Raw genomic sequence first — 12797 nt, 5'->3', positions numbered from 1 at the left:
ACAATTGCAAAACTGCGATAGCGGAATTAAGCGCATTATGTGGTTCTCGTGATTTAGATAGTATCGAGCGTTTGTCATATCAGCAGAATAAAAAAAAAACACTAAATGAATTGAAGATAACACGACATCATCAAAAATCGCCATTCTTACGGTGTGTTACGGTCGTCGCGAAGCTAGCAACATATCAATATATCTCCTGGACCGAGTGAATCAATAATGAATCGCAACTCACTATTTTAACAACTGAATCATATCCCCGTTTTGTCCCATCGACTTAGAGAAATGGCACTCGTGTGATGAACAAATAGTGACCAGTTGTTTATTGACTATCGTGCAATGTTTTAAAATGTAGCATAAACCCGTTTCAAGACCATGGGTTCTAGCGCTCCACCATAAATCTGCCTGCGCGGTTTTTCGCGCAATTTGAAAGTAACGCCGTAAATTGCAACAGAGTTTTAATATGTTGTGAATTTTGGAATATTCCAAAAAAAAAAAAAATGATTGAAAACTAAAAATTCAACATAAACTACTAATTTGTGGAAATATTAAACAAAGTCATTGTTGTATTCGTATATGAAATTAACCTGTTGTTGCACCAATATGGCGAGACAGGGACACGTTCACATATATCGTTTCAACTCAGAAACATACCAGTAAACACATTTATCCCTTGAAATAATTTGATACGGGGCAACTTGGAGAATTGTTTTTACAAAAAAAACATTTATCGGCAAAACGCGCCACATAATTCGAGTCAAGTACGAGTGCATCTGTTATACGTAGAAAAAAAAACACAGGAAATTATTGAAAAGACCTGTTTTCAAACGTTCCAGTTACATTTATACGGAGATTCCATAAACAGTTTGATGCGGCATTAATCAAAATACATTTTTTAGTGTATATAAATATTTGGGGAGGCTTCTCGCATTTATTCAAATAAATATTTGGTTTGTTGACTGCGGCAGTTGTTCATTCACTGGCACATCTCTTCCCAAGTCTATAATGGCAAGCAATTCAACATGGCCACACCTCTCTATTCAAAGCCACCAATTCAATGCTGTTTGCCTCTATTTATTTACTCTCCCCCTCGATCCCTTCACGCCTTTGTACTAAGTTGTATGCCCTATTGTCATGCAAATTAGCAGCGTTACACCTATTGTATGTCATTCAAACTAGTCTATTCAACACCCTTTGTGTGAATTGCTCATTTATTTATTTATGTCATATCAGCTATTCACAGGCCCATGTATTTTTTATTATGTTGTTATTTTTGCCTCTTGTGCCACAGCAAACTCTTTTATAACATTAATGCCCGAACAAGGCGGAACAATGGCCGCATAGAGTAACCGGTCCATTCACTACGCCCAGCTGCATTAGCAAGAAAGGACACAAGCACACAATCGAGAAAACACTTCAGTGGCACTGTAAAAAGACAAGTTCGCAGTTGTAGTCATAAACGTTCTCGAACCTGTCAATGACTACCGAATTGCGCACCCCACGCCGGCGTTTTTGCCGAGCTAAGAATCTAAAACGCGTACGTACGAGTCGCTCCAGCCTCGCCACTGGCACAGATTAAACGAGTTATTGGCAGTTGACGCTGCTAATAAGGAAGTCTCAAAATACACAATAATCGGGCTTTTCAAGTAACTTCGGGCAACGAGGGAAAACTGGAAGCATGACCGATCGGCACAGCGATACATACATGGGCAACCAATTCCACAGGAAGGACTGGGTAGATGGGCGCTCCCCTAAAGGAGAGGTTACTTGTAAAACAACTAAAATACTGACATTGTTTGTGAATTACACCTGTCCACGTATAAAGCTGACGCTGGTCCGCCCCTGTCAACACAATAGATCGTTTGTAAACTTAGTGATAAATAAGGGGCATCCACAAAAGACAAGACCGAGTGCCAACACTAAACATTAGATTGCTGTATGTCGTTAGTATAAGGTAACATAAAAATAAAACATTGTCAATGGTCTTTCGTCTCATTTTGCATTAGTTTTACTTCACTGTGTTCAAGAACTGAACAGTATCATAAACATTTGACATAAAACGGAAATAATAGCCTTTTTTCTTAAATAGAACTAAAATACAAACAAAAACAGTTCTCGTTTTTGAACACTAGTTCACGTCAATTACATTATATTTTTTTTAACAAAAATAAGTCTTAATTTTACAATTAATTATTGAAACACATAAATGTTAGAATTTATTTCAATATTTGTCGTTTCAACACAAGGCAGCATTATAGTCAATGTTGCGTTATTATAAACACAGCGAAAAAAAATCTTATTAAATCGATCGACTTTACCCCTCAGCCTGTCTGGTCAAATGAAACGCAACAAAAAATACACAATATGCCAACATATTGGACAAAAGGTGTCTCAGTTCCTCGGTGAAGGGCAGGGTTACACAATTCAACAATAACATTATCTTTAAGATATATAGAAGTATTTCAACGCTACCTTAATGTACAACTAACATCAGCCAACGAATTGTTGACGGGTTTTCTGCAATAAACAACATTTTTGGGGGATCTCGCAACGAGTCTGTCCCACGTCTATATATACAAACGCTAGAAGTGACGAAAATGCCCAGCCGATAGAAATATCAGAATGGCAAAATAGCAAAAAGTTGAAAAGAAATATTGTTTTAAAGTCTTTGGAGAAAGTTTTTCGTTTTAATAACACGCACATTTTACATGTGTGCCGTCGGCGGTGGAGGTGGTGGATGCGTTGGGTGACTTGGGTGTGTCGCCGCGTAGTGTTCCTCGGGTTTAACCAAAATATATGCAACAGGGCGTCGGAGTGGGTCCTGAGCTGGTTGCCAACAATTGCAAGGCACCATATACTGTTGTCCATGCATACCAGGCGCGGTATGTGTATGTGTATGCGTGTGGGGATTTGGTATCGACGCCGCTCCGAAAGCACTTCCAGGTAACGTTGGGTATAACGATGAGTAAAGTTGGTGGTGGTTCGCCGCTGATAGTGAATTGCCCGCGTCCAATTTACTGTTGGCAACAACGCTTTCTAACATAGAATACGGCGACGAGGTTGGTAAGAACGATCGGGCTTTCTCCACCGCATGAAACATGTCACTGGCGGTGGACGTGACGGCAAGATGGTTTGTCGTCGGCAAACATGGTATAGGAAACGCATACCTATCCTTTTTCATGATCGACTTCGGTTTGCGTCTTGGTCTGTATTTGTAATCGGGGTGTTCTTTCATGTGTAAAGCGCGGAGTCGCTTGGCCTCGTCAATAAATGGTCGCTTCTCGGCCTCTGACAGCAACTTCCACTCACCGCCGAGTCGTTTACTAATCTCAGAGTTATGCATTTTGGGGTTCTCCTGTGCCATCTTACGTCGCTGTCCACGGGACCACACCATGAACGCGTTCATCGGACGTTTGACGTGATCTGCTGGTTTGGCCATCTTGTAGATCTGTGTTTATGACACCTCGGGTGAAAAAATGTTCACTGTATGACGCAGAACAGTTTGTCCAAGCACACGTGTCAAGTCAGCAAGGATGACTTCCGTAGGTATACAGTCTTGTCAAGAGTCCGTACATAGAATATATACACTATTCCGGTATACAGCGAATAACCGTCGTCATCAGCGTGTTTCCGTAATGAAGCGATTCGATACAACACTAAGTTTTACTTGAACAAGCGGCAAGCAATATGACTACGTTGTCCAATCGGTGGGCGTGGGAGTGATCTCCCGCTCAAAAGGAGCTAAGGCTCTCCGTGTCGACGGTTTGGATTGGGTTAAATTTGTGAATGAAAGTTGATTTCATATGCAAATTTTGTAAGGCTGTTAGGGTCATTGTAGACACGTGACGTGATAATCATCAGTGATTGGCTTGAACAATTGATTAATATTTATCAGATAAAGATGGCGGTATTTTGACATGTTTTGATGAGTAACTTTTGGACGTGAAATATCACTCAAAGTACAATGAGTTTTTTTACCATCGTTTATTTCACAGACCAGATTGGTAAGCACATTTGTATAATCCAGCCTCTTGGCACAGTGTAACGATTGTGTTTTTAGTGGTCTGCTGCGGTATATTTTAACCGATCGAATGATGGCGCTGGGCATAATCCAAAGGGTCACATCTTACCGGTTCACGGTTATCAGGCGCGATAACGAATGCTAGTAGATTTCGCCGCATCTTTTTGTCAGTGATTCCCGTAAATATCTCTCGTCTTTGTGTGCTCATTGTTCCACTCCAAGGTGCATGTTTACTTAACAGATTGCATGAATAGACAAATATCAACGGGTTATCAGTGCACAACAAAAGAACAATGGCCAAATTAAGGTTCAACCCATCCCGTGTCATATATCGCTGCGATAACGTTGTTTGGATGCGATCATTAACCCACGTCAGTCACATGTGAACAAAATACGATATAATACACCGTTGCTAAGTTTTGAAGGTAGCTCGGTCTTTCAGACCGACAACTTTACCCTTTGTTTTGTATCAGTTAGCCTGTCGGCGTTATTATCTGATGTTGATATGGGGAACCGTACTAGGCTTCCTGCCTTTCACCGTGTGACCCGTGTCAATAGTAAAACGCGACATTGTTGGAGGTGTCAAATAGGACATACAACACGCACGAGGAACACACGCACAAACACACCGTGGTCTATTATATTACTGATGAATTTTTCACTGTTCGCTATTCTCTGTAACGTTTTTCAATTTGCAAATTCATTTTGTCCGTCAGTGCACTGGCTATTCATCAACGAGATATGGCTTTGAATAGCATTGTCGGAAAGCATATTGAAAGAATGGTCTCTTTTCTATAGAAATCCCGAATGTACCAACAAATACAGCCTATTTTCATTTATCAAGCGTATTTGCCGAGATTACTGGCAACAAAAGCTTTTACCCGCACAGTAAACAGTGATGAAAAGTCAGGCTTTTATGAAAAGACGCATAATCTATTACGGACTATTGTTTAGCAACTCTTTAATTTGCTTTCAATAGGCTCTATAGACATTTTGTATTAATAATAATTTCCCCATCTTTTGTTAGTGATGTGATAATCTGACAGCATCATTATATTGGCAGGGTTTTATCTTCCCATGTTTTCTCTTGTATTTCATTTTATTTTTTAACCCCCCCCTTTTTTTTTGCTTCATTTTAATATAATCGTCAGATTTAGCTTCTTCTTTTTTTAATATTAAATCCAGATGCACAATTGGACACAAACAATCTAATTGAAGCCAGAAAGTTTACGTCGTGATAAAACACAAAAGTATATGTATACAATGTATCGTTGTGATTCGGCTGCTATTATCAAGTTATTGTGGTTGGACGCCTTAGAACGATGTTTTCAAAAGAACCGAGATGAAAATATTACTAGGTTATAATACATTAATATAGTTTGGTCAGAGTGAAGTTTTACAAGTTTTCATTATGTTCATATATACATATATGTATTTTTTTTTTAATATGACAAGGGTTCCTGCGGATTCCATACTAATTTGTCAATTTGGAAATAAATGAAAGCCCTTCACCCTGCTAAGAAATCACAACTCGGCTGAAGGCATTGCCATTAGAAATGGAATCAAAATTAAAGATGCTTTGTGTTAGAGGACATAGCCGAGGGTGGAGCTTAGAATATTAGACCCAGTATTAGTATATTTTACATTAAATTTCAAAAGTATACTAATTATTTACAGGGATGGACTGAAAGAGAAATAATCAAGCCCCGAATATGCTTGAAGACAAATATGACAAATCTGTACAATCTTTAGAAGTTTGCGTCATTGTCCTGGATTTTCATCTCAACAGCAAGAGTTGTACTATTCTCCGACGACGAGAACCCACAAGGGTGTTTTCTCTTCTTCTCTCGTTGATAAAGCGTTTTTTTGTGAAATCTCCCCAACGCATTTAGGTGGGACAGATCACCTGAATAGAAGTAAATCCTGCATTAACAAAACAAACTGTTTAAAGGCAGATATAAATCAGTATAATCCAAAACGATACCAGAGGGAAAAAAGATTAAAACATGTGTGCCAACAACTACTAATATTCAAACATACGTTTTTCAGAAATCAATTATTTACATTAACAGGAAGCAGAAAGAAGATGAAATCATTCTTCGCCTCGCTTTTGTCGAGACTGTACGCCGAGATAAAATTGTGTCTAAACCTTCGATGTAACTTCATTGTGTGTGAAAAACTATATTGGTTTAATAAGTACTGTATATAGATATATCAACTCTTCAGTCAATCCATATAATATAGTAGAAATATTGGCATAGTGGGGAGGATAATTGAAATCATCGGTTCTAAGCTCTGAATAAAAAGGGCCCAATGTCACAATCGCTAAACATAATTATTCAGATTTATTATGATACATTTGAATATTCAGTGTTTTATCTTGTCAATCCACATTCCATCAACAATTTTGCTGAAAAAAAAAAAAAAATCATCACATTCAATATTTGAAATGCAATCATGTTTTTTTTATGTCAGTTTGAAAAAAGACGTAAATTTACTATCACATGTATTAATTATTTAAAGATTAAAAGAATAACTATAAAAAATATATATATTTTTTTATTGTTATCTGATCATGTTTTTTTTTTTATTTAGATAATAATGTCGTGGGTTTTACAAAGACAAGGTATATTTAACACGACTCCGTCACTATATACTTTGTAGTTTGACAATGAAGGAGGCTGAAGTACTTATTCCCTTGTCAAGCATGATGCTATTGAGTGCCTACATTGATTTCCAGATATGTGATAGTTTGGATGTTAATTTTTTTCAACTAAATCCACTGGGGGGAGGGGTGCCATAGATTTGCAGAATTTCTTAATGCACTACAATCATTACGCTCAATATTTAAAAAAAAAAATTAGTTTTTTCTTTTTTAAGAAGTGAATTCCAGTTTTCTACCATTGATATTATAACAAATAGAGACCCCGCCCCCACCCAAGCTGCATCTAATGAAGCCCTCTCCTGTGATCCTATCATGCAGTTTTTTCACTAGTTTGCTGCTGTTTGTTATTTGCTATGTTCATGGTATAAAAAAAAAAATATATGTACCAATTTAATATTTTTTTTTTTTTTTTTATCTCAACAGACTCATTTTTATGTACTTAGCTAGCTAGGCTTTGTTGACATTAATTTAAAATTATACCAACATTTAAATAGTTAGTTTATTTATGGTTGGGTCCTAAAATTACTCGTAAACACACTGTTAACATGGCATATTTAAGTTGATGGCTAATCTTATGTGTATGTTTAGTGAGGATAAATAGACTGTGACTGACCAGGGCCAAAACTGACCCTGTGTAACTTATTAATCTAAGAACCAAGGCCATGTGTACCTAGATAGGGCTTCATTTTCTGTCCTTTGAAACCTTAATTGTTCTAAAAAACAGTCTCTGCTTTAATTTTTGTTCTCATGAAATTATAAATTACGTACATTTCTAGCGGTGACAATATAATGACTGAAATGACTTAATTTGCAAAAGGTTGATTCATCCAGCTACATTTCCAACCAAATAATCTTCCTTCTTTTCTGTCTTGTTGGAAATATTCCATTGCATTCATCGGAGGAAAATCCAAAAAAAAAACAATTAAGAAATAAAATAATTTTAAAAGAAATAGCCACCAATATTTTTTTCATCTTGCCTGCTGAAGTCGCCAGGCTTAAATTGGACAAATTTAATTCAGTTTGTTCATAGAAAATTGGCGGGAAACATTAGTGGAGCTTTACATGATTTATGATGAAAAGAGATGATGCTGATTTTGATGACATTTTTGCGGAATTTGAAAATATAGGGCTGAAAATTATTAATTTTTATAAAACTAGTCTTTGAAATTGCAATTGCCTCGGCCAAAATAAACCTATATAAATTTTAACAGCCCCCCCAATAAATTGTAGCCCCCCCCCCCCCATGAAAATTAACAATTTTCGAAATGATGACGGTCGCAATATTTTTTATTTTGTCCCAATATTTGTCATTTCATGCACACCTTTTGTCCCAGTCAATCTTTTATGCATTTCCTTTTATCGAGTCATTTTGTTTGTAGTTCCATTTCAGTTGTCAAACAAACGCAAATGTGTTTCTCTGTCGACAAAGGCCACGCACTGTGATTTCACCAGTAACCCAGGCTGTGACTAAATACTGTTTTCATTTCTCAAATAAATGAGAGAAATACCTTGTAATGTGTCAGATGAAAGGACCATTGAAATTATTGTAGGCTATGAATGCAGAGAATGAAGGTGTAAATGAGCTGACCTTTCACTTCCAAAATTACTCGATGAATGTTACGAAAATTGAAATTGTAGCTACATTCAGCCCATCGCGCTTACTACTTTGTTCTTCCTGACTGGTCTCCATTCTGCTTTCTCAGTTTACCGTTACCCTAAACCAGCGTATTATCTTCAATTCATTCTTGCTTCTTTCTCGATCCCACCTCTTTATTTTTCATTATTTACAATATTTTTCTTACCGTGAAATTGTTCGGCGGGTGATAATCAGCTGCCTAGTTCTCCCGCTAAATTTACACAGACTCTTTTTCCATATGCCTCATTAAGTCTCAGACATTTTTTTTTTTCTTCCCCTTCCAGACGTTTACCCTCTCTTCCTTTATTGCTATATTTCCCGCGTTTTTTTCTTCTTCTTTTTTTTTGCTTCACTGTCAAATTTGTTGTTGTGTCTTCAACGATAATATTGTTCCTCGTTTTTTCGGTTGATTTGACTGCCCACAGCTCTTCATCGTTAGTCAGCATGCATTCTTAATGTAACGAAAAATACTGGTAATGTCTTCTTTGAATACAGCTAGAAGTCAATCTCAATATTTATATGTACTAGTATTGATAAGGTGGTTTTAGGGGGAAAACTCCCCCTTCCAATTACTTGTCAATTGTGCCTCCAGAAGTATGCTCATTATTTTGACATGTATATTAGCATATCCGTGCTGGCAGTTGTTCCATACTGCTCGTTGCACTGTACACAAGCTATAAGAATTGTTAGTGCATTCGTACTCGATGTTCTTTTGTTTCTTTTGTGAATTATTTTCCTTTTTTTTCTTGAAGGAAAACGCCCAGAAGCTACTAGTTAATTAAAATCTCTGGCTTTGAAAAGTTTGCAATTTTATAACCGGCGTATATCGATGGCATATATTTCAGCTTTCAAACATGTCATGTGACTTTATGTTGGAAACATACTCTGGAATGATATTGTTAGTTGTTACTGTTTCATGAAAAGAAACTGATTCTAAGTCAACAACAGTTGCTGCTTGTGTAAATTTGCATGGTGGAAAAAATGTTTATATGAATTTGTTATTTATGTATATATATTTTTATAAAATAATATATTGATTGAATAGGGAGAGGGTTATATAATATTTCAGTAAACCTACAGAAAAGCAGGTGGTACGAGCTGTTGAGAATTGTGAAGTTGCTCTTATGGGAAAAATTTTCTTGAGTTGTCTTTGTTTTTTACATTCAATAATAATTTAATAAATGTATTTGCATTTAATTCCATAATGATTTAATAGTGCACTAAATGGTCGGTTTTAATAGTATGTGGACTAAGAACGACTCAGTGATCGGGTGTGAGATGAGGAGTGTTCGGCTCACATAAGCGGGCAGTTATGGAGCAGAGGATGCTGGGATGTGGAGTCAAAATGAAATATAACAAGATTTTAAGTGAAGCTATAAAACTACTGTATTTGTTATATTACAAGTATTCTCTTATATACACCCTATCAGAAATCTTATATAACTAATGGTGATCACATTGATATGTTTTCAAGACGACAGGAAAATGCATTTTCATCTACTGTGGAATACTTTCATATATTTTCTAATATTTTCGCTGGAATTAATTTTCACTGAAAAGGCTTTTTGGGCGTTTTGCTTGGAATTTATTTTCACTGATTTTTGATGAGTTTAATGTGAAATATAGAAAAAAAACTACATTGGCTGGATTTTATTTTCACGGAATCACCCCTTCAGCGAAAATAGCGAAAATAAATTCCAAGCAAAAATAAAGTATTCTACAGTACCTTAATTTGTATGGTGTTGTGTCTTTGGGGAGTTCATCAATGAGGCGGGGGCAGGGTGATTTTTGTTATAGATAATATAACACATGTATGGATCAGTATTCCCATTTGTCATCTTATTTGTGGAACCATTTTTGACTCATGTGTGCGAAGCACAAAAGGGAGTCTTTGCAGTTACCCTGTCTCTATATCTGTATGTATGTATGTATGTCTGTCACTTTTTTTGTTCCACCGTTATCACAAGAACCATTAATCAAATTTTGGTGAAACTTGGTACATAGATGCTCTGGGATAATTCGCAGAGTTGATTAGGTTTTGGTAAAAATCTATGAATATTAATTACCTAATTTGCATGATAATTAGCTGTTCCATGACTGTTCCATTGATATATGAAGAACCACTCATTGGATTTTGATGAAACTTGGCACATGGATGCTCTGAACTAATGCGCAGATTAGATTTGTTTTGGGTAAAAATCTATGAATATTAAATACCTAATTTGCATGATAATTAACTGATTTTAAGCTGTTCCATGACTGTTCCACTGATATTTGAAGAACCACTCATTGGATTTTGATGAAACTTGGCACATGGATGCTCTGATCTAATGCGCAGATTTCATTAGTTTTGGGTAAAAATCTGTTTATATTAATTACCTAATTTGCATAATGATTAATCAATTTTCGGCTTTTCCACTGATATCTCAAGTACTAATCATAACATTTCAATAAAACTTGGTACATAGATGTCATATGAGACTGCACAGACTTGATAGTTTTTAGGGTAATATCAGTACATATTAATTACCTAATTTGCATAATTAATTAATTTTGAGCTATTGATATTTCAAGTAGTAATGAACACATTTCAATGAAACTGGTACATAGTTACTTGAGGACTGTGCAGAGACCTAATTAGTTTTTGGAGAAATATTTGTGCATATTAATCACCTTATTAGCATAATTAGTTAATTTTCAGCCCTTCACCTGATATCTCAAGTACTAATAATCACATTTCAATGAGACTTGCGACATAGATCTTCTAGGACTATGCAGAGACCTGATTAATTTTAGGATAAATTATTGTGCATATTAACTACTAATTTGCTTAATTAGTTAATTTGTCCTAAGAACCACTCATTGAATTTTAATGAAACTTTTAAAGAGTACTCATCACATTTCAATGAACCTACATGTGTAGGACTATACACCATATTAGTTTTGGTAAATATTTATGCTTCTTAATCACCTAATTAACATAATTAATTAATTAATACTGATATCTCAAGTATTGATCATCACATTTGAATAAAACTTGGTACATAAATGCTCTAGGACAATAGACAGCCTGATTAATTTTGGGTTAAAATCTGTTCATATTAATTCTCTTAATTAGCACAATAATTAATAATTTTTTGGTTCTAATCACATTTCAATGAAACTTGGTACATAGATATTACATTACGCAGATCTTATTACTTTTACATTGCGCAGACCTTATTAGTTTTACACTTAAATGTGTTCATATTAGTTACCTTATTTGCATAATTAGTTTTCTGCATTCCATCAATATCTCAAGTTCAAGTAATTTCAAATTATATTTAATGTGTCTCCAATACTCTCAGCACATGGGAGTTCTTTCTAAGCTTTCTTTGATTTTATTTTTATATTACCCAGTCGTGGTAATTAAATAAGATAAACAAAACACTCTGAAAATATCAAATCCCAGCTCTCCACACAAGCTTTATTGAAGGCGCATTGCCATCTAAATGTACTGCTTTCCACTGCCTGCTTTTCGTTTCTCACACAGAGGTCTGCAACAGATTGGGTTCAGTCTGTCCATCTATCCATATTCTCTCCCTAGGAACCTTGACATTTTGTACTCCAATCTGATCAAAGGTGGCCGCTTGATGGCCATTTTTTTTACAATAATACTGAGCTGAACTGGAAATGCAATATAACTTGAATTCCTCCCTAACCTACCACATTGTTTTGTTTTATGCCGACTTGCAACCATATTGGTAATAAAAAATATAAATATTATACTTGTATAAAACGTGGTCACATGTCTTCATTCTGTTCCATCCCATTCGATTTTAGTTTAAGCAAAGGGGGTCGTTGCCTGTGCATGTGCAGGAGACCTAAGCGCTGATAACAACACACCCTAAAAATACAAAGGTAGACACTTGTTTGTAAGCAACAACAATTTTAATTGCTCAATTTAAATTTCGCAGCATGTTAAAAATAATATCTAAATAAAATGTGATATGTTTGTTGTGATCTGAATTATGCTAAATAGCTATAATCAGTCTGTCATTGTATCAGTTTTGATGCAAGTAATTTGAATCATGAACATTAGCTATGAATCAGTCTGTCATTGTTTTTGATGCAAATGTGATCTGAATCATGCAAATCAGTTATGATCACTTTGTCAGTGTATCAGTTTTGATGCAAGTGTGATCTGAATCATGCAAATTAGCTATAATCAGTGTCAATGTATCAGTTTTGGTGCAAGTATGATCTGAATCATGCAAATTAGCTATAATCAGTGTCAATGTATCAGTTTTGGTGCAAGTATGATCTGAATCATGCAAATCAGTTATAATCAGTGTCAATGTATCAGTTTTGGTGCAAGTCTGATCTGAATCATGTAAATTAGCTATAAATCAATCGGTCAATGTATCAGTTTTGGTGCAAGTGTGATTTGAATCATGCAAATTAGCTATGATCAGTTTTTCAGTGTATCAGTTTTGATG

General features: G+C 35.6%; 1 protein-coding gene and 1 long non-coding RNA gene across 2 annotated transcripts in view; one reads left to right on the top strand and one right to left on the bottom strand.

Annotated features, from left to right (window-relative positions):
- Window positions 1-1985: 1985 nt before the first annotated feature.
- sox14/21 (Sox14/21-like protein) lies at window positions 1986-3664 on the bottom strand. The gene is given in 1 exon segment (NM_001164989.1): window positions 1986-3664. A coding segment is annotated over 1 exon segment (735 nt). The 5' UTR covers window positions 3437-3664; the 3' UTR covers window positions 1986-2701.
- A 229-nt stretch (window positions 3665-3893) lies between these two features.
- Window positions 3894-12797, top strand: part of LOC146750439 (uncharacterized) — a 29674-nt gene continuing 20770 nt past the window's right edge. The window contains exon 1 of the long non-coding RNA XR_014930878.1: window positions 3894-4001. This is a non-coding gene — a long non-coding RNA (uncharacterized LOC146750439). The remainder of the gene's footprint in view (window positions 4002-12797) is intronic.

The sequence above is a fragment of the Saccoglossus kowalevskii genome, chromosome 1 (assembly GCF_978046115.1).
Source record: "Saccoglossus kowalevskii chromosome 1, keSacKowa6.1, whole genome shotgun sequence".
Lineage (NCBI taxonomy): Eukaryota > Metazoa > Hemichordata > Enteropneusta > Harrimaniidae > Saccoglossus > Saccoglossus kowalevskii.
The sequence above is the reverse complement of the archived record's forward strand: the minus strand, read 5'-3'. Positions and strand labels throughout refer to the sequence as shown.